At 43.5% G+C, this 22,277-nt stretch overlaps 1 protein-coding gene across 3 annotated transcripts in view; it reads right to left on the bottom strand.

The window, feature by feature from the left end:
* Window positions 1-22,277, bottom strand: part of PLEKHG4B (pleckstrin homology and RhoGEF domain containing G4B) — a 200,406-nt gene that overhangs the window by 9,220 nt on the left and 168,909 nt on the right. For 2 of the 3 annotated variants that reach the window (XM_073332598.1, XM_073332599.1), the window contains 8 exons: window positions 19,294-19,383; window positions 18,953-19,177; window positions 18,461-18,631; window positions 15,620-15,800; window positions 11,035-11,151; window positions 10,328-10,597; window positions 9,410-9,624; window positions 4,713-4,772 (listed from right to left, as the gene is read on the bottom strand). In XM_073332598.1, coding sequence (XP_073188699.1) covers window positions 4,731-4,772; window positions 9,410-9,624; window positions 10,328-10,597; window positions 11,035-11,151; window positions 15,620-15,800; window positions 18,461-18,631; window positions 18,953-19,177; window positions 19,294-19,383 — 1,311 coding nt within the window. In that variant the 3' untranslated portion in view covers window positions 4,713-4,730. The remainder of the gene's footprint in view (window positions 1-4,712; window positions 4,773-9,409; window positions 9,625-10,327; window positions 10,598-11,034; window positions 11,152-15,619; window positions 15,801-18,460; window positions 18,632-18,952; window positions 19,178-19,293; window positions 19,384-22,277) is intronic. The other variant, XM_073332600.1, reaches the window with a different exon arrangement.

Below are 22,277 nucleotides of genomic sequence, written 5' to 3'. Positions count from 1 at the left end.
AAGTGGAAGAAGAATACACTTTGTGGCCGAAGGAGTCCAGTCTCTTGTTATCTTTGTCTGATGGAGTGGAGCAGAAGTGTTAGTATTTGTTTTACTGATTGGCCGCATCGACCACTAGCGAATTAGGTGAGGGGTGCGTAAATAGAAACTGAACCCTTAGAAGGAACAAAATATTTTCGGTCCAATCTCTTGCTAGTGGGTGTTATTATAGCTGGGGTCTGCCAAATAGTTTTAGCAGGTTCCATAATGGCCCCATTAATTGGTAGAGCTATTTTGGAGGAGGTCGTAGCTTGCAGGATGTTGGTAAGCTCATGGTGTGTTTCAGGGACCTCCTCCCAGGTAACCTTGAGCTCTTCTGCTACTCTGTGAAACAACTCTTGAAAGTGAGCGAGTTCATCAGTAGCGGGAGGTGGTGGGGGTACCATGGCGTCTTGTGGTGTTATCACTATAGAAGAGGTGTGTGGGCAGTGTCCTCTGTAGGGGTGGTGGCCACTTCAGGTCTTATCTGGGTTTCAGTGTAAGCAGGCAGTGGGGAGGGTCTGACAGCTTTCCTCAGGGCAGCCCGCGGAAGACCTGAGTGTGGTGCAGTGTAGGTCCATGGGCCCCAGTGTGGCCATTGCCCTGGGAGAGAGGGGGCAGAATAGGTGGTCCCATCCAGGGATTGCCATACTAGTGTGAATAGCCTTGAGGATATGGAGAGCATGCTGTAATGCGTCTCCTGGTTGTAGGTAACTGGGAGAGTACTGAGAGAAAAACAACTGGTCATCATATTCCTCTTTCTCCACCCACACTTCATTGAAGGGGTTTGAAGTGGTAGGGGAGTACTGAAGGTAGGGTGCTAAAGGTCTCAGTGAGAGGCTGGTGCTGAGAAGAGGAGAGTCAGGAGCATGGGACACCCTTAAATCCTCTGGCTGTAAAAGCTGCGGTGGAGCCGAGTGACCAGGAGTCGGTGCCGGTGTAGCTGGTGGAGGCAGAGTCTCCTGGGGCATCTGCTGGTGCACCAAAGGGTGTCCCGGGGGCGCAGGCTGGCTCCGCAGAGTAAGAGCCCCTGAGGTAGCCACTGCAAGGGAGGCTGCAGACGTCAGGAGGCTCATTGCTGAGAGCGGCAGCTGTAAAAGCGGCACCGGAAGATCAAAGGACGGTGCCATAGCCACCACTTGTGCTGTCGGCACCGTAACAGCTCTCGGCACCGTACTAGCAAAGGTGGCCGTAGGAGAGCTGAAAGAGGCGGGCAACTGGAAGCCCTGAGCCTTGGCACCATGTAGTGGGGCAGCCAACTCACGGTCGATGCCTGAGGTATCTGCCACGTGGAACGTGCTGAGCAGCGGAGCCGCAGTCAGCAGAGACCGGAGAGCCAGTTTTAATTTCTTCCCCAAGGAATGACTCCTGAGGGGAGAGGAAGCTGGCCATTTTTTTGCTTTTCCTTTGCCTCTGGAGGGTGTCACAGAGGTTTGCTGGCCAGGGTCAGAGGCAGGTCTGAGGGAGTTTTCCTGGAGCAGCATTTTAAGCCTGAGCTCGCTGTCCTTGCGGGTTCGCGCTTTCAATTTGTTACTGTGGACGCATTTTGGGGGTACATGAGACTCCCCCAAACAGCGTATGCACTGTGAATGCCCGTCTGAGATGGGGATGGCATCCTTACAGGAGGCGCATCTCTCGAAGTCTGGGGAGCCAGGCATCTCCGAATCCGCGGAGGGTTTTTTTTTAAGAAATAGAAGTAACAGCTAATGTAACTTATCTAAGTAGTAATTCTAATGACAAACTATCTAACTAAACTGAGAAACAAACTACCTAGCTAGTCTCAAAGAGCACTGCTGAACTCCGTCTCTAGCCGGGGAGGGTAGCGAAGGAACTGAGGAGCCCAGGCTGTGCGCGCACTATTAGAACACTGACAGCTCGAGAGGTAGGCACAGCGCGTGCGCAGCCCGTAGGGCTACTGCTGTAGAAATCTCCGATCGAAGGTGCTGGGACGCACCTTGACTTGAAGTGGAGCACCCACAGGGACATCTCTCGAAGAAGAATACCCTGTTAAGTACAGACCGATCTGAACTATGGTTATTAGCAAAAAGAAATGTAACTTTCTGTTCATGAACAGAAACTTTGAAACTTGTTATATTTCTATGTAATTAATATTTTTGTAAATACTCCTTGGTGGCACGCTACAGAGCATGTTAATTCTAAATATTTTTGTATAATCTCAAGCCATCACATTTCATTGCTTTATTTTTAGGACACCTAGGACAATAGGAATATAAAAATATAAAATAAAATGCAAAAAAAACCCCAGTGGGATGTTTTAATACCATAAACCATCAGTATCTGAAAAACATTAGAAAAAATGAATTCAGAATTTAAAATGGCTGCCACGGCCAGCATGGGATGAGTTGGTGATGGCCTCATATTTGAAAATCTTTATAGGGCGTGCCTTATGACTCTGGGAAATTTCATGCTTTTATCATAAAACCCACAATTCTTTCACAAATCTGATAAGCTGTATGTGAGGTAAAAGAGTAAAATGAAGGACTAATTTATTAGACAAAGAAAAAAATGCCTCTCCCTAAAAACCCATAAAATTGAGCTCATTATAAACCTGTTGGGGTAGTTGCTGGGATTTAGCCGGTCTGTACAGAATGAAGGGTAGAGAGTATGTGGAAAACTGTCCTAAAACTTACTTTTGCACATCTCTGTTGTGATGACTGTGTGCAGAGGCAGTCCTTTTTGTATTCTTGTTCCTTATGTAAACACATTAGTAGGGTATGTATCTTGGGGCATATTGTGCCAATTTTTAGGCGAAGATTCCCCTTTGACTTCACTGAGAGTTCATTTTAAGAACTGATGGTGCGATAAAGCTTTGGTTTCTGAGAACCTGCAGTCTCTTCCACTCTTAAATTGTACTTGGGAATTTTGTAACTTTTATTTGTAGAGTTGGTCAAAATTTTTCTCAAAAAAAGATTTTTTTTGTGAAAAATGGCCTATTTTAGGAAACTAAACTTTTTGTGAGAACTTACTGGCATTATCCATTTTTTTTTTTTTTGCTTTTTGAAAAAATATTCCCTGGCATTTTTAATCCACATATTATTTGCAATGTTATTGAAATGTTTATAAAAATCATTTTAGAAATTATTATTGAAATGACTAGTTAACTGAAAACTGTTTCCAGTAAGAAAATATGATGATCAGGAAATGAAAAATTTAGATTTTAATAAAAATTAATAATATTTTGATTAAAAACTCACAAAAAACACCATGAAAAATTATTCCATTTCAAACTCTGTGAAACAAAAACAACTTTGAAATTTCAGGGTTTTTTGTTGTTTTTTGTTTTGCTTTTGTGAATGTTTTACCCTCTTCCCAGTTATTTTGTCTAGTTATTTATTGACTTTAAATTACTTTCACATGAAATTAATAATACAGGGCATTTCTCTGGCTACACAAGGGAGACTGAGTGTTTTCCCTCCAAACACTCCCATATTTTTGTACAAATACGAAGTGTATATATAGTAGCCTGGCCTACAGCAGCAGAGCCTGGAACAGTCTGCCTCAGAAATCCATGGCCACACAAACAGGTTACTCAATTCTAGTGCTGTAACTCCCCCCAAAGACTACACAGTCCTTGTGTGTGTATTTGTGAGCCAGGAGGGAGCAGGGGATAACAGAGGGTATATCTACACTACAATTAAAGACCTGTGGCTGGCCTGTGCCTGCTGATTCAGGCTCCCAAAGCTTGGGCTAAGTCTGTGTTTAATTGAGGTGTAGACGTTTGGACTCAGGCTGGACCCTGGACTCTCGGACCCTGCGAGGTAGGAGGGTCCTAGAGCTTGGGCTGCAGCCCAAGCCCTAATGTCTACACCACAATTAACCAGCCCCTTAGCCTGAGCCCTGGGAACCTGAATCAGCTGGCACAGGCCAGCCATGGATGTTTAATTGCAGCGTAGACATACCCTGAAGGGCTGCAGATGGGCTTGGGAATCAGGAGTTGTTGAGCAGGAGAGACAGGGAGTTTCTTTGCATGGACTTTCCTAACCTCAGGCTGCTACCCACCATGACAGGCTAAGCTCCTAGAGACCAGCTCAGCCTGCTGTATGCAGCCAGCACCTTCAGCCTACCAGGCTTTGAATCCAGGCATTCCGTGCTGGATTCTGTCTTTACTACTTCAGTAGGCGCATGCTAGAACTGCATCACCTCCTTCAGCACCTTACCTCTTTGTTGGCATAAACATCCACTGTTTAATTTTAAACAGTGAAGACGACATGTGTATGTACATACACAATAGACACATACCAAACGGCATAAGTAAAAATAGGCAGCACTGCTCTGTGTCAGGCATTATGCAAATAGTAGAATGTAGAACCCATTACCTCATTTTATACCATTGTTATAGCAGCATGTGTGCAACCCACAAAGCAAATTGCTGTGGGCCAGAGACGGAGATATGAGAAAGGGTAAACATTCAGGGAAGGAAGAGAGTGAATTACAGGGATAAAGCCTAGTACTTTTATACCAGAGCACTCGCTAGAGAAGATGGTTAGTAAGAGGTGACACAAATAGGATTCAGTAACTTTTCTAATATTGTTAGAACATGCAGATCAGTTTTAAGACACTCTCTCATGCCCCAATTTAATTGGTTATTATCTTATAATTAACGTGGCAGCCTGGAGTCTTATTAGCTTGATCATTTTAGTATAAGGGTTGAGCTGAGAAAACCAGTTACTTACTGAATTTATGCCTGTCAGTCAAACCATTGTTGAGAGGCCTAATACATGAGAGGTTTTGTTCTGATGGAAAAGGGAGGGAAATCTAATTAAAACCAACATTAGAGTTTGCTAGGAATAACCTGGGTCATACTAATATAACAACAGGATCATCAGAACATTTTCTTCACAATGGCACATCATATAGCATTCTCCTGGTTCTAGGGATAGTTCAAAAATGTGTCAAACATTTCTAATCATTACCTCTGCTTAATCATAAGAAACGGATGATGAAAATACTGGATATCATGAATATGTTTCGCTTCATACCATAAAAATATAAGATGCACCATTATCTTCATTAATCATCTTCCTGATTTTATACATGCAGCAGGAAATCGTTCATAATAATGTCCCCAAATCACATTTAGCACATTTTTAGATTTTGGTTTCTAAGAAAATGATATCTTAAAGTTATTTGTTGGTACGTCCCTTAAACTGCTCTTGAAATCCATAGAGTTCTGTATGGCTCGAAAGCTTGTCTCTCTCACCAACAGAAGTTGGTTCAATAAAAAAATATCACCACACTCACCATTAGGGTTGCCAACTTGGTAATGGATGCTCCAGGAGGAGTGCCGGAACCTCCCCTGCCCTGCCTCTTCCCCCTGAGGCCCCACCCCTGCCCCACCTCTTCCCCCCAAAGCCCCACCGCTGCCCCACCTCTTCCTCCAAGACGCCACCCCCTCCACACCTTTTTCCCTTTCCTCCCCCGTCACTCGCTGCTTTTCCCCTTGCGCCCCCTGCCCAGGTCAGGAGGGAATCACCTGCGGAGCTGCAGCCACCCAACACAGGTAGGAGGTAGCCCTGGCTAAGTATGGCTAGCACGGGTGATGACCCAGCACCTCCCCGTCTCCTCCGCCTGCAGTAACCCGCCTTCAGGTGTCCGGTCAGTAGATCTGACCGGACACTGTTAGGTGCCCTTCTTGACTGGACTTTCCGGTTGAAAACTGAGCACCTGGCCACCCTACCCACCACGTCTCTCTAATGTCCTGGGACTGACATGGCTACCCCTACACTGTATATTTGAAATCCATAGGCCTAATCTGACACTCAATCTTCAAACCAATGGGAATTTTCTCTCTGTGATAAACTCAGGATCAGGACCCATCTATTTTCAGAGTAGTTACTTTTCTATGTATTCTCTAAATAGGCATCCAAATTACTTTTCTGTGCAAACCATAAAATCTACAGTTCTCCTCCATGATGGTTTTATCTGTCGCACGTCCCTATCAGAGCCCATTTCCTCAATTGTATGCCTCTCACAATCAAAAGTTTGTGCTGCAGCCACCTCACGGTGCCTAAAGAGAATGGGCGTACTCAGAACCAGTCTACGCTTCTCTTTAGAGAGACCGAAGAGTTGCTACTGAGTGACACAAAGCTTTTCCTTCCACCTCATGGGGTGAGCAAGCTGTGCCTGCAGTGCTCAGTCTGGGGAGCAAGGGAACCAACATGAGTCTCACACAGCAACGCAGAGGTCAGAGCGTCACCACAGAGGCCACAGAAGACGTGTCTTACACTTTCATCCTCCCATAGATTAATCAATATGCAAGGTTAAACAGTAAGAAATAAGGCTGTGAAAGATCAAAGGGGTTTCATTAGCAATTTAGAGCCAAGTGCTCCAAATTCTTCAGTAAATCCCCAGCCCAACAAAGCACTTAAGCATATGCTTAAGTTTAAACATGTAAATAATGCCTTTCACATCAGTGGGATTATTCACATGCTTAAGTGCTTTGCTGGATCACCACTTAATGTTCACCCATGCTCATGTTAAAAAAGGAGTGCAATGGGTGCCTAAAAGGAGCCTAACTCCTGATCTGTGGACTGTTGGAGATGTTCTCTATTTAACTGTGGCAGAAAGGACAGTACAAATGCCATGCATCTGGAGTGAGATGTAAGCCAAAAAATGGAGGAGGTTTAGGGAAATGTATGCTGAACACTGAACTTACAGGCAAGCTCATCTACACTGCCTCCAAAATGCAGCAGAACCACGGACACTATTTGTTCTTAATGTATTCCATCTACAGCTGGAATAAGTCAGCACCATGTTCTTGATTTACTTTTCCCTGGCTGGTTTGGCAGAGGAGAAGTTTGATGCCTGCCTCGGCTGGTGCCTAGAGTCAAGGGAAGATAGATAGGACCCCCATTCTGATACATATTGGTCAGGAGGCCTTGATTTAATCCTGGATCAGGGAAGCTCTAGCTCTCTTCAGCTCTAGGTAGGTGAAAGACCAGTCTGTGGATGTTCCTTTGCCACATCCAGGAGATCCAATAACTCATGGATTCCACTGCTTACCAGCCAGAAAACAGCTGTGTTATACTGTCTACATTTTGGCAGGGTGTTCTGTCGGTAGGAGAATTTGGCCTATATTCTGTGACTTCCTGTTTCTGGATAGAACAATATAATACTTGGAATCAGTCAGAGTTTGTTTTAGTTTGTTCACTTCCTTGGTAAGATCTGAAAAATTGGCCCTAAACCACCCTAGTTGTGCATTTGTGCACACAGAAATGTGTTATTTTGTGTGTGCACTATGGTTAGATATTGATACATTCCTATTTATGTACTTGCAGGCTAGACAGATTACCATCTCGCCACGTACACACACAAATCCCAATTTGTACATTAGCATCCAATCCAACTTTGCACAAACAAAGTAGGTACATATTTGCACCTGTGCTAATCAAATCCTTAACACATCATATATTTGATTTATCCCCACTGAAATCTGGACGGTCCCCTGGGTATTTGTCTATGGGACCAGCCCTGCATGGATCCAAGAAGGGATCATGTTGTCATTAATGTCCTTGAGTAAACAGGGATTTTCATTATAGATTAAATAAAATCACACAGTACACTATTGTGTATTCAAGCAAAAGGGACGTGCGCCTTAAAAAGGGGATGGCTCTGACTAATTCTAACCTTAGTAGCACCCTGCACTTTACTTCCTAATTGCTTCAGCTTTACAAGTTATACGCTTTGTGAACCTTGCCCTTAAATCACTGTTGCTTGTGGCAACATTTATTACCAGTATTCATTGTGTTCTAACTCTAATTTTGTTCAATTCGACATATAATCAAGTGACATTTAGGAGCTTGGAGATACTCTGCTGACTGTACATCCTGTTGGGTAGCATCCTCTAGCCTTTGTCCTCTATTGTAACAAATATATTGTCAGCAGTGCTGACCAGTAGGAAGCTCTATACTTTATTTGTCTACAGAGGTTAACTTGAAGGGCACCTGCAACTCTCAAATGGGTGTTGGCTCCAGACTTCATGGTATTACAGTTTCCGGGAGGAGTGCAGAGCCTGCATATAACTGACTCAGTGTGTGAGTGAGAAGCAGCTGGTGCACTGTAGCCCTGCTTTCTTTATGGTGCCAGGCTATGTCAGAGCAAGGTGTTCAAGAGAGACTGGGGTTTCAGGAGGGAGCCTCTTTTGGGGGATTTAGACTTGGTTATACTCCTGCCGCTTGAAATTCTTTTGTGAGGGCTACTGAAGAGACTTTTCACAGCAGGAGGCCAAGAGGAAGGTACAGCTGCCAATCCCAGTGCTGTTTATTAACTGCTGCTTTTAGCCACCACTGTCAAGATGCAGCTTCTTTTACTCTAGCATTATTGTGCAAGAGACACTTCATTTGTTCATGTTGTCCTATTTTAAGTGCTCACTCTGAATTCATAAGGCCAGATTCTGCCACATTTACACTGAGTAGGGACTTACTCCACAAGAAGCCCCACTAAATCAATACGACTATTTACAGAATAAGGTACAACATGACAAATGCTAGCAGAGTATGGCCAATACAAATACATTCTACCTAAATAAAAATAATAGAAATGTTGACCTTCTCATGCACGGGCAGTTCAGAGCAGTTAGTGTATAGGGGCCAAATTCTGTTCTCAGTTTCACCAGTGTATGTCACAGTCATTCTGCTGAACTCAGAGTAGAATTGTAATTGAAAACAGCCTTTGGACCAGGAAAAGGTTTTAAAGTGAATAGAGTTGCTGATGAAAGGTGCTGGGCTGACAGCCCTGGAGTGTGAAGTTCTTTGTTTATCCAAAGACACTGATAGCACATTGCCCTGCAGGGATCACCCCCACTCAGGAGGAAAGGCTAGTACGGCCTCTAGGTCTATTCAGTCCTCCCTGATGGAACTGCCACCCAAGAGGGTGCACCACCAACTGTGGTGTTAGCTCTGTGATGTGGGTCTTTGCCCGACAGGGAACAGACTCAGACTACCAGCTCTTTTTACTGTACCAAGAGGTTAAAAGAAAAAGCATGGATTTCCCCTGTGAACATAAATTGTTTCTAAAATAGAGACTCTAAAATCCATCAGCTATAAAATGGTGTCAAAAATGCCTATATTTAAACGTACAACACTGAGGGCCAAACCCTGCTCTCATTCACACCCATACAAGTCCACTGGAGTCACCATTGCAATTATGCAACCAAAAGGAAGTCAATAGGTTGCATGGGTGTAACTGACAGCGGAATTTGGCTGTAAGTGTCTTACTGAGTTCAATGTGAAGTATGCTCAGATCAAGTCCCTACAATCAGGGTCTTAGAAAACAGCTTAGTTCAGTATTGCCATGTTGGTAAAATGATTGGTAATCATTATAAGTGAAATCAGTGAAGGCTTTTTGTACGACTAAAACGTAAAATACTTACCACTGTGACATACTGGTTGGTGTGTCTTGATCTAGGATTCTTCTCAGGGAGAGCAGGAGATGTGCACTGGGAAGGAGGTTTAGAGCCAGGATTTGAAGCACCTTCATCCAAGAATGTCTCTGTAGAGAGCTGGGACAATCCAGGATGAACAGAGCAACTAAAACCACTCACACTTTCACCCGAAGTGCACTGGGATGATTCTGAACTCTCTGTGACTATAAACAGGAAGAAAGCATGCAAAGTTAGACTCTGTCTAGGCCTGTAGTCCAACAGTCTTACACATTTAAAGACACTATATCTTCCAGTGTCTAATATTTTAGGACTCTACTGATCCAAACTGAACACTACACTCTGAGTGTGGCCTAACCAGTTCTTTATAAAGTGATAGACAATCTCCTTAGATGTATATACCCTTCTTGATTAAAGCCACCATCCTAATAGCCTTCTCCATCATTGGACTGAGGGGGCACGCACACACACAGACACACACAAAAAGCTTAGAAGAAGGCTAAGATTTCCTAGCCCTAAGGAGCTAGGCCTAAGGAGTAATGCAGTGATGTGGGAGTCAGTGTCACCATTGTTTCCCTTATTTGGTTCATGTATTTAAAGAGTTCTGAAAATAAAAAGTTTAAGATAACCACTTGCAGAGGCACTACTTGTACATCCTACCCTGGGCGACAGCGATGGCTCTAGAGAGCAGCAAGAGCTGTCATGGTTGTTGCTACCTAAAACTAGAAATGTGATAAATTTGAGGGACTAAAAGTACTGCTTAAGACATAAATCACAAAGCTCTAACATATTGTACCTCTACACATCTGGGTGTGTCAATCCATCGAGATACACATCAGAACCAGAACAACCTGCCATGTCCAAAATCCTTACAAATCCCTTCTAATCCAGATGCTGAAATTCACTCACTCATTGAAGGCTGACTGCCAGTTTCCTGCTCCAGTTCATCTTCCTCAATGCAGGTTCTAATATCATATGACCAGTGGTAGAAGGGTGGTCCTAATAAGCCTGGATGAGGTGGGCTGGAATACACATGCAGGTTCAGTGATCCCAAAATGGAAGAAGAGGACTGGCTGCTTGAGGAAGATGTGCTACTGTTTGAGATAGTGGAATGCGGCCTTTTAAATGGAGTGGAGTGGTCAAATGAAGACACGGCTACTGATGCTCGAGATCTTGATTCTACAAGCAAACAAGAACCTTTGATCATTGGAAGGGAACAAGGTGAATGAGGGGAAAATGCTATTTTGAACAAGAAATAAAACAGGATTGGCTAGCTCAATAATCTTCTACTACTTGAATTAAAATGTTATCGAACTGAGGTTAGGAAAGTCCATTTGTTCAGCCCGCAGCTGCCCCCGTGCTCTCCAGATTTTCTGACAAGGAGAGATTGAATACAGTTGGAGGTCTGTATTGCTGAAGTTCCATGATCTTAACAACAGAAATAAGATACTAAATCTACTACACCGATACAAAAGTAAGATCAATTCTTTGCGGAAATATGTTACAATCAACTTTAAAAAAAAAAAAAGTGTGAAACAATTAAGGAAGAAAATCGTCCAAGTAGACTGGCAAGTGGGAAGGCAGAACAGCAACATAATGTGAGTAGTAGACAGTACCTGTTCCCTTCATGATGTAATCTATTGCTCGGTCACTTATGGCTGCTTCACTGGGCTTGATATCCATGAAAGGTTTATTGCCTATTCCCATTGACACCATTTCTTGCATTCTGAGTTCTAAAGTGGGGAAATGCACACATGTAAAATATCAGCCACTCCTTTGATGTTTTAATTATGCTGCTATGGGAGAACGAAAATATTTCCCTCTTTCCAGTACCCTCGGCAGTAGCTTACTGACCCCCTACAGGAGAGAAAAGCATTTATCAGCTGCAAACACTCTAGCTCTGGAGCCAGCCAGACACTGGTAACTTGAGCGGGTCAGACTTAATTTTTTGTAAAGTAACTAGAGAGTTGTAAAGGAAACTAGAGGATTGTAAAGGATGGTTCCATCTCCTCTGGTGCTCTCTCTCAGACACATTTCATTATTATTATTGAATCTTTTTAACAGTAGGTGCTTTTTTTCCTAATGGCAAAGTGAGATTTGTTTTCCAACCATCCTCAAACATTACAGAATAATTCTTTAGAGGGAAAATGGGATGATCATTGTTTTCATCACCATTGAACACGACTCAGTTTCAGAACATCCCCAGTCACCACACCAGTCAAATACATTGCAATTCAAAGCAGAGTTCATAACTTCACTCCTACTGAAAATATAGCCATGGAACTGGCATGTCATTTATGTCTAGCACAAATCACCAAGCCTATTGCCACCAGGGCACCATATTAGGAAGTTAACTTTAGTGTCAGGACTGTTTTACACAGTAATTTGAGGCTAGCAGTACAAATATCTTCCCACCCTTAACTTAAGGTTCTTGGCAGAGAATCTACCCTTATTAAACTTTTTCTTCTGTTAAGGATGGATGGTTGCTTGTGCCAAGGATGGAGACTACCAGAGCTGCATGAATATTATGGTACTGTTTTATTATGCATGCAACTCAATTAGGGTGGCATGCTCCCCTCTCTGGGCCTGGCCAGTCCCTGCTCTCTCTGAGGCAGTTTACCCACCAACGGGAGTTTGGAAAGAACAGTCCGTGTGATTGGAGGAGATCAGGGACTGTGATTGCGCAAATTAAAGAGGACATGGAAGGCTTCTTGCACACTCCCCCTCTTTATGCTCTTGCTCAGCAGCTGGACACAATTTAACTCTTAGGGGGCTGATAGTGTCTTTTAGGGCTGCATTTCAAATCCTGCTCATGTAAGTAGCAACTAAAAGCCATTCATTACTATCTTAGGGCTGTTCAGTGACATACGTGAAAAGAGTTAGTGAAGTCTCACTCCTGGTCCACGCAGAAACCAGCTGCCATTACAAACACCTCAATTGCGGTTAGCACTAATTGGGAGCCTTGTTTGTATTCCCAACATGGGTGCTCCCTCAGGACAGGGCTGAGGCATATTGTAGGGGAACAAGCTTTGCTGCTGTCCATGATGCACTCAAGCAAAACCTGGGCTTCCAGGGCTGGCTGACACCTTTCACGAGCTCTAAATTAGCTTGAAAAAGCTTGAATCTAAAAAGAACAACTCAGGCTATGGATACACTACAGAGCTTACAGTGGTGCACTTATGCTGCTGTACCACTGCTAGTGCAGACGCTTTAAGCCGACAGGAGAGAGCTCTGCTGTAGCTATGTCGGTGGGAGAACCTCTCCCGCCGACATAGTGCTCTCCACATTGGCGCTTAGGTCAGTGTAACTTACGATGCTCGGGGGAGGCGGGGTGGCTTATCCACACCCCTGACTGATGTAAGCTGCAGTGTGTACAAAGCCACAGTCTTAAAGAGAGTGGAACAGAAACAGAAGTTTTCCTGAACTCAATTTCATCGCAGGGGGAAGGGTCAGGCCCTCCAACACATAGAGGCCTCAGGAATTATGCACATCAGCCCTCCTTTCTCAGTGGCTTTACTTCTCGCACTCAGTGATCTCTCTCAGGCCTTTGCTTCCAATTCCCTAGAGATTATCCTGATGATGTAAAACAAATGCCTTGCTGCAGAGAGGCTCAGTTTGTCCAAAGCTTTCAATGTGCACAGATATTTTCCCATTCTTCTAGGGCTTAAATTCAGCTGGAGCCATCTGGAGTAGAGTGCCAGTAAATATTTTTAAACCCACAAGGAGCCCTGGCACCCCAGTGCCCACCCTCAGGACTGAAGTCCTAGGCCCTGGTGCCTCCCGTGGGGCTGAATTCCAGAGCCCTGGCGTGCCCTGAGCCTTGGCACACATACATTCCATGACCCCCCTCCCCGCAGGTGAAGCCCAGAGCCTTGCAGCTCCACAGGGCAGAAGCCCCTAGCCCACCACGCAGGGCAGAAGGCCAGAGGCACTCCCTGCCTGCTGGGCCCTGGAGGTTTTATAGCATATTGGGGGGATTGGGGTGGGAGGCTCCGCAAAATAATCTATGAGAATTTAAGCCCTGCTTTCTTCTAAATAGCTTAGGTGTCATTAACTGACCCCAGGTCTGCAGTAAAAATGGACGTATTGTTTCTCTAATAATTGTGGGTTAAAGCGCACACAGCTCAACGGAAGGGGGGTAGGCACTGGCTGGTACATCAAGGTTTTAGTCTGGTAGCAGAGTTTCTCAAACAGGCTGGGAACCATTCTTCTAAAAACCCATTAAGGTAATGAAAAGAATCTGAGAATACAGTTAATCACCATTAATCAGCCACATGATCTTTGATGGGATATTTACAAAACAACAGAGCCAAATTGAAGCTGACCATACACATATACAGCATCCTTAATAACAAAAATAAAGAGGTAAAAGAATCTCTCCATCTTATAAGAACTTAGAAATATCCAAATTCTTAAGAAGACACTGTTGCTACAAGTACTCTTCAGAAGGAAAAAAGGTCCTAAAGCTCCAGCATTAATTCATGGAAGCCCAGATGGATTTAGAATAAATATGCCATGTCCCTCCTCCTTTGTTCATATCTATTCCTTTCATGTCAGTTCTGAGTTTACTGTCGCTTTCTGTGCTACTTCTCTTTTGGTGTGAATTAGGAATTTCTGAGGGGAATTCTGAAGTGTTTGGCTAGAGAAGAACAAAGGAAAAGGATTTAAAAAGAGAACAGCATTAAAGTGGCTGAGTTAAAGCTTCAAATCGACCGGCTAGTATGTGTTAAAGTCGACACGTTAGTATCTCCCCAGAAATGCTTACCACCAAATAGGATTCTGCCCCAAAGTTACTATTTTCTAATTTTCTTTTTTCTGAGTTGTGTATTTAACTGCTAAATTTAAAGTAACCTGAAAAGGGGGGGGGAGGGGAAATCATCCCCTTTTCTTCATTATGTTGTACTGTATAAAGAAAGCCTAAAAGGTAAGAACTTTTTGTTTCCCTTTTTGTTGTTTTTCTTTCCTTCCCTTTCTGTTTGATTTTTACATTAGAAATGTTTACCCTATTTTTCCGTCTACGGATGACTGCAAAATGGTAGGAATATGACATTAGAGATACCATAACTATGTCTACCATAACTACTTATGCTAAACAATCTGTTCAACCATGTACTCAGAGTGTCACAGCTAAATACATTTCCCAGACCCGAAGGAGAGCTCTGTCAAAGCTTGAAAGCGTCTCTCACCCACAGAAGTTGGTCCAAAAAAGGTATTGGTTAAAGATTTAATTTGTCCTTCAAATAAGGGCTGAGAAAGCTCACAATTCACATCTGGAGCTTCTGAAGAGTCCTGTAACAAAACCAGAAAAGACCAGAGCTCCCTGTACTGATATTTCTAACATTAAAATGAACGAGGAGAGCTCTTTACCACCCTGCATGTTTGATGAACAAAACAAAAAGGTCTTACTCATGCCCCTTAAAACAAAACCAAACCAAGAAAGGACAGCAATCCAATTTTTTTTCTTCTGGAGCTCACTTTTAAGCACTATTAGCTGCACTTGTAACAAGCAGTGCTACATACTGTGGCAAGACTGAAAACCAAGTGTGTATTCCACATAGGTTTCCCAGGGGGGATATGTTCCATTCTTACCACCATTAAGTGTATACAGTATAGTTGTAGCGGTATTGGTCCCAGGATAGTAGAGAGACAAGGTGGGATAGTAGAGAGACAAGGTGGGTGAGGTAATATCTTTTACTGGACCAATTTCAGTTGGTGAGAGAGACAAGCTTTCGAGCTACACAGAGCTCTCCTTCAGGGCTGGGAAAGGAACCTCCCCCCCCAGCATCACAGCAAAATGCAAGGTGGAATAGATTGTTCTGAGGGACCATTCAAGATAGAGAGGCCTGTTAACACCTCTGCAGTCATATGACAAAAAGAGGAGTTAGTGGGTTACAGATCGTTGTAATAAGCAATAAAAAATCCAGTGTTTAAAAACTAGGTTTGCCCACAGTGTTAGCAACATATCTAAAGGGTCCTCACAAAGCCTGCTAATTGTAGAGAGACAACTTTATTGTGCTGTAATTGTTTTAGGAGTGCTGTTTGCAGAAGCTGTTTTCCGGTTGCTTTTTTAAAATTGAAGTCTTTGGTGACTGCAAACATAAAAGGGTTACCTAATGTGATTGTTTGACTTGCCTTTATAGAACTACAAGAAGTAGACTGCTAAACCTTTCACTCTCTTTCTGAATTAAATAGTTGGTATACCTCGGTTTCTCAGAGCTTGTCTCCAAAGAATCCTTCCTATGATACTGGTCCAAGCAATTTTAACTTCTGTTGAGTTGGCTTGAAGGATGTATGTGTCCTGGGATTTCCTCCTCCTTCTAAACCAGATTTCAAACCGTAGACCACTGTCTCCAACATTCTCTGTCATCCCAATCTCAGCCGTCTAAAATCATATTAAAAAAGCACACATTCAACTGCATGGAAACATTTATAACAAACTGATGAAGTGAAATTCTTTGCATTGCTCATTCTATGATGGTAGAAAAATGTCTTCACCTTGATTCCTTGGTAGTACAACTGTACACAAAGCTGTAAATATTTCTGCTTGAATTTTCAATATCCCAAGAGTCAGCACTCTAGATTCCCCATGTGATCTCTCTGTAAGGGCATGTCTACACTACGGAATAAGGTCGAATTTATAGAAGTCGTTTTTTTAGAAATCGGTTTTATATATTCGAGTGTGTGTGTCCCCACAGAAAATGCTCTAAGTGCATTAAGTGCATTAACTCGGTGGAGTGCTTCCACAGTACCGAGGCTAGAGTCGACTTCTGGAGCGTTGCACTGTGGATAACTATCCCACAGTTCCCGCAGTCTCCGCTGCCCATTGGAATTCTGGGTTGAGATCCCAATGCCTGATGGGGCTAAAACATTGTCGCGGGCGGTTCTGGGTACACATCGTCAGGCCCCCCTTCCCTCCCTCCGTGAAAGGAAGGGCCGACAATCGTTTTGCGCCTTTTTTCCTGAATTACCTGTGCAGACGCCATACCACGGCAAGCATGGAGCCCGCTCAGGTAACCGTCACCGTATGTCTCCTGGGTGCTGGCAGACGCAGTACGGCATTGCTACACAGTAGCAGCAACCCATTGCCTTCTGGCAGCAGACGGTGCAATACGACTGGTAGCCGTCCTCGTTGTGTCCGAGGTGCTCCTGGCCACGTCGTCTGGGAGCGCCTGGGCAGACATGGGCGCAGGGACTAAATTTGGAGTGACTTGACCAGGTCATTCTCTTTAGTCCTGCAGTCAGTCCTATTAAACTGTCTTATGGTGAGCAGGCAAGAGATAAGGAGGGCTAGCAGTCGTACTGTACCATCTTCTGCCGAGCAGCCATGAGATGTGGATGGCATGCAGTCCTTCTGCACCGTCTGCTGCCAGCCAAAGATGTAAAAGATAGATGGAGTGGATCAAAACAAGAAATAGACCAGACTTGTTTTGTACTCATTTTCTTCCCCCCCTCCCCTGTCTAGGGGACTCATTCCTCTAGGTCACACTGCAGTCACTCACAGAGAAGGTGCAGCGAGGTAAATCTAGCCATGTATCAATCAGAGGCCAGGCTAACCTCCTTGTTCCAATAAGAACAATAACTTAGGTGCACCATTTCTTATTGGAACCCTCCATGAAGTCCTGCCTGAAATACTCCTTGATGTAAAGCCACCCCCTTTGTTGATTTTAGCTCCCTGAAGCCAACCCTGTAAGCCGTGTCCTCAGTCGCCCCTCCCTGCGTCAGAGCAACGGCAAACAATCGTGCATCTGAGTTGAGAGTGCTGTCCAGAGCGGTCACAATGGAGCACTCTGGGATAGCTCCTAGAGGCCAATACCGTCGAATTGTGTCCACAGTACCCCAAATTCGAGCCAGCAAGGCCGATTTAAGCACTAATCCACTTGTCAGGGGTGGAGTAAGGAAATCGATTTTAAGAGCCCTTTAAGTCGAAATAAAGGGCTTCATCGTGTGGACGGGTGCAGGTATCGATTTAATGCTGCTAAATTCGACCTAAAGTCCTAGTGTAGACCAGGGCTAAGAGCAGCATGGAGCTGGCAGTGTTAATCTCTAGGAGAAGCACAGCATCCTCAAAAGTTCAGAGAACTGCAGTGAATTAAGTTGAAGCTGAATACCTGGGGGCAGATCTTCAGCTAGTGGATGCTGTCACAGTTCAACTTATACCAGCTGAGGATCTGCCCCTTAGTCTAGTATGCAGGGTGAATGCTCTATATATTGCCTCAGTTCAACAACACAGATCAGCATATACTTAAAAAGTTAAGCACATGCTTTGGTGAATCAGGATTTTGCATATATCTGGTGTTGCCAACGAGGGTAGTTGCAAACCCTGGCTTCACACACATACACCTCTCAAGACTGAGAGGTACAAATCTGTAGTCAGCATGGTGGCCGAGAGGTCATAACTACATATCAGGAGTTTCTTCTTGTAATGAAAGAAATGTTAAAAATAATTATTTCTACAAGAAACACCTAATTTCCCATGAGTCCTCTCCAGCAAGACAAACATGCACTTATGATACAGTGTATATACACACAGACATGTTTTGCTCATTTTACTCATAGGTTTCTCAAAACGAAAAGGAGTACTTGTGGCACCTTGATTATCATACACATTGTAAGGAGAGTGATCACTTTAGATAAGCTATTACCAACAGGAGAGTGGGGTGAGGGGAAGTATTTTTTCATGCTGTGTGTGTATAAAAAGATCTTCTATACTTTCCACAGTATGCATCCGATGAAGTGAGCTGTAGCTCACAAAAGCTTATGCTCAGATAAATTGGTCAGTCTCTAAGGTGCCACAAGTACTCCTTTTCTTTTTGCGAATACAGACTAACAGGGCTGTTACTCTGAAACTGATCAGTTTCTGTCTCTCTCATTTCTTCCAACACATACAAACTACTTGAAATGTAACATGCAATGGAACTGTGATCCGTCACCTGCCATTGTCAAACAGATGGGGTTCCTGTCCATGCAGAATACTAAGCAGATGGCAGGAGGCATGCTGCATTGTACATGCTATCCAAAACATTACAGCAGAATTACATTTACCTTGAATGACTGTTTGTACATATAGATGTCATATCCCCCATCAATCTTTTTTGTTTTGCTAAACAAGATGAGGTCTTCAAAAAGGAAGACATGTCTCAAATACTTCTTTCTTCCACAGCAAACAATAAACTCATCTTGACATCTCAGCTGTCCTTGTTCTTTCAGATTGACCTGATTGGAGAAAATGACAATGCTACTAAAGATAAGGGAAGGCTGGGCTGATTTTGTGCAGTCCAAGGAAGAATGGGGGAAGGGCATTATGTCACATAGATTGTATGCTCTTTGGGCCACGGACCGTCTTCTTGCTCTATATTTGTACAGCGCCTGGCACAAGGGGTCCTGGTCCACGACTAGGGCTCCTAGGCGCTACAGCATATATATAATAAAATAAAATAATCTGCCTCTTAACAACTTTCCGTCTTTGAATGAAAACTGCAGCAGCAAAGCCAAGGGGATATTTGAAAAATATAGGAAGGATTGAAAAATGCTTACATCACACCCTCTAATGGCATCCATAGCAAGTAAGTCATTTCCATGGCGAAGCTGGAATTTCACCATTTCTTCAGCTGCCCTGAGATCATTGAGCTCCTGCTCCTGGGTCTTCGTGCACTCTTTGATCATATCTTTTAGAAGAAGAGCATATTTGCTCATTCTTTGAATAGGCTTCAGCAGATAGGAAGCCAGATCCATCTTATCACACAAATCCTGTTGTTTATTCTGTGGGAATATTAAAGGAATGTATAAACAATATTTGATATACTGCATAAAAGTACACACAGCAGTGAGCGGTGTTCACACAATTCACATTAAATAAGAAGCTGGATAGTAATTACTTTAAAGAATGCATTTCCATGGCTTGTAAGCAAAGCATCCGATTGTGGTTTGTTCTTGCTGTATAACGCATACATTCCAAACTGTTCTTCCTGAAAAAGTATAGGAAAAGGTGTTATTCCTTGTTATTTTCTGTTTCTCCAGCAATCAATTCCTTCTCCATTTAGCATCAGACAGTTTCGTACAGAAATCACGTACAGATTATAACACCCTCCTCCCCCCACAATGGATGCATTCCAATCCAAAGCTGCAGGAGGTGCTATAATCGAGACACACTTCGGCAATGGACATCCAAGGATCATTCATTTAGGAGATTTAGTTCTCTATAATTTACAGCTCTTCCAGATCGAACAATTTGCAAAATTCATCTGTTTCAACTATCTGTCTATTGTAGATATTTCTAGAGCACCTTTCATGACAGTATCTAAATGCTCAATCAGCCAGGCTGACTTTAAACAATATTGGCAACTCATGTGAGTTGACCCAATGACTTTGTCAGGATCATTCATGTGAGTAAGGGCTGCTCACATGAGAAAGTGTTTCCTGCTGTATGCTAGAGTTAATTTAAACCCTTTAAAAATTGTAAGGACCTCCACTTGGTGGGGTCACAAAGGTACGTAGGCACCTAAATCCCAGTTTTAGGCTCCACTGCGATTCCCCAAACTCCCACCAAACCCTGTAGGTGCTTAAAGTCATTTGGTGTCTAAATTTTCAGGTTAAAAGTTCCCTCAGTGCTCAAGTTTCTTCCTCTGGGCATGCGCACTGCTGCCTCCCTCTAGGTGTCCGAGCACTTTTCTCCCATCTATGCCCCAGAGCAATTCGCGAATTGCAGAAGACAGGAGCTGGCTTGCCTAATTCGCATGCAGCACCTGATCTGATACGTGTGCTCAAAGGCTGCCTACCAGATCGGGTCCCATTCCAAATCTAGCTGGAGGAGATGGTGATGGCAGTTACCACCTTATAACTTTTAGCGCAGGGGTTAGAGCACTTGCCTGAGATGTGGACCCATGTTCAATTCCCGCCCCCCCCCCCGAGGGGGAGAAAGGATTTGAACAGAAGTCTCCTGCCTCTCAGGCAAGTGCTCTAACCACTGAGCTAAAAGTTATAAGGTGGGTTAGCACCTCCTCCTCTGGCCGTTTGCCTGAAGCTAGGCAGGCACCTAAGGGAACGTCTACACTGCATTTTAAAACTTGCAGCAACGAATCTCAGCGCCTGGGGCTTCAGACTCGGGCTTGTGGTGCCACACTAAAAACAGCTGGCTAGACCTTCGGGATTGAGCTCTGAAGCTGGGGCAGTGGGTTGGGCTTCAGAGCCTGAGCGCCAGCACAAGCCACAGCATCTAAACTGCTATTTTTAGTGCCGGAGCACAAGCCCCGCAAGCCCAAGACTGAAGATGCTCTGGAACTCGCTGCCGTGAGATTTAAAATATAGTGTAGACGTACCCATACTCATTCTCAAAAGAAATACTCTAGGTGCCCAAGGCACCTGACTCCCATTCATGAATTGCTAGCAGAAATAGGCACCTCCTTGAGACCCTGACTTAGGTGCCTATCTCCATGAGAGGGGCAGGGCATAGGACACACTCGTGTTCTCAGCATCTCCCATTGGCTAGCTTAGGTGGCTCCTTATCTAGTGTGCTGGCCTTTGTGAATAGCAGTGTTGTTCCTGAGATTTTCTAGGTGCCTAAAAGTTATGCACTATGATGCTCAGTGTTGCAGCACCTCAGTCCCTATGTGAATCTGGGCTTCAGGTCCCAGTGCTGAGTGCGGTATAGATCGATATCTAGATAGCATTGTGCCCAGTCTAGTCTTTAGGACAGAATGAAATCTTCTCCAATAACTGAATGGTATTAAAGCATACGAAAAGATTCCCTTTTAAATTCCCTGGACATGAGGGAAGCTTCCCAATTCATTGGAAGTTATAAAAAGATCAGGCGAGATCACTATTTTCCCATTGCCTCGGAACACTGAAATAAACAATCTTTTTCACTTCGTATGTTTGTTTTCCTTCTTATTAAACAAATTATCTTCTTCCTTCCTTTAAACTAACATTACCTAAACAAATCATCTAAGGATAAACAAACAGATCTTCCCCTCATAATACAATCCAAGCAAGCAACCAATAAGTAAAATGTTGGTTTTCTTTTCTAAGAAAAAATAAACCTAGATTATTAGCCAGCCTCTAATTTTTGCCTGATATTGTAGAATAGTTCTTCAGATAGCTTTGTGTTGATACAATACAGTAGTTATAAAAATACAGCACAATTGTGCTTCCCCCACTTTATCCATCGAATAATAAAGGAATTCAGTTATAAATAATCAGGTTCTATAATATGTTCTCAGGCAAAATTCCTGTCAAAAGAAGATCAATTTTTCAGTTTTCCAGGTTTCTTCCTCCTCTTTTTTCTGTTTCTCCATCTTTCCCTTTTTTCCATTTTGACACTGAAAAAGGGGGGGAGAGGGGTAAAAAAAAAAGCCGAAGGCAGGTAAAATAAGTTTGAGTTTGAAAACAAAAAACATCTTTGGTTTTAGCTTTTCATTTTTTCTTAAAAAATGACAGAAAATTTTGAAAAAATGCCTCATGAATATACTTATTTTTTGATAAAAACCCCATCAATGAAAGGCTGTCCTTTGTCCTAATCTCTACAAGGGTCTGCCTCCTTTTATTTTGTTATTCCTAGTATGAGAACAGGATAATGAAGAGAAAATGCGGAGGCCTATATGAGCTGGAGACAGTTTGATCCCTGAAATCCTCTGCTGGAGCCCACAGAATTAGAAGAACAATATAAGCCTCTCTATCTCCTGCAACAGCTAACATATAAGGTGGCAGCCCCAGCAATAAAGAAACTATATGAAGTTTAGGGTTATAACTCCCACTCCAGGATTCCCTGCATTACTCCCTCAAGTGTAATTCTCAAGAACCTGGGGAGCAAGGGCAGGTCCCCTTCCCCTGGGCTTGGTGATGGCTCACAAGCAGATTAACAGAG

Source organism: Lepidochelys kempii, chromosome 2 (genome assembly GCF_965140285.1).
Source record: "Lepidochelys kempii isolate rLepKem1 chromosome 2, rLepKem1.hap1, whole genome shotgun sequence".
In the NCBI taxonomy this organism is placed as follows: Eukaryota; Metazoa; Chordata; order Testudines; family Cheloniidae; genus Lepidochelys; species Lepidochelys kempii.
This window is presented reverse-complemented; position numbering and strand designations above follow the sequence as displayed.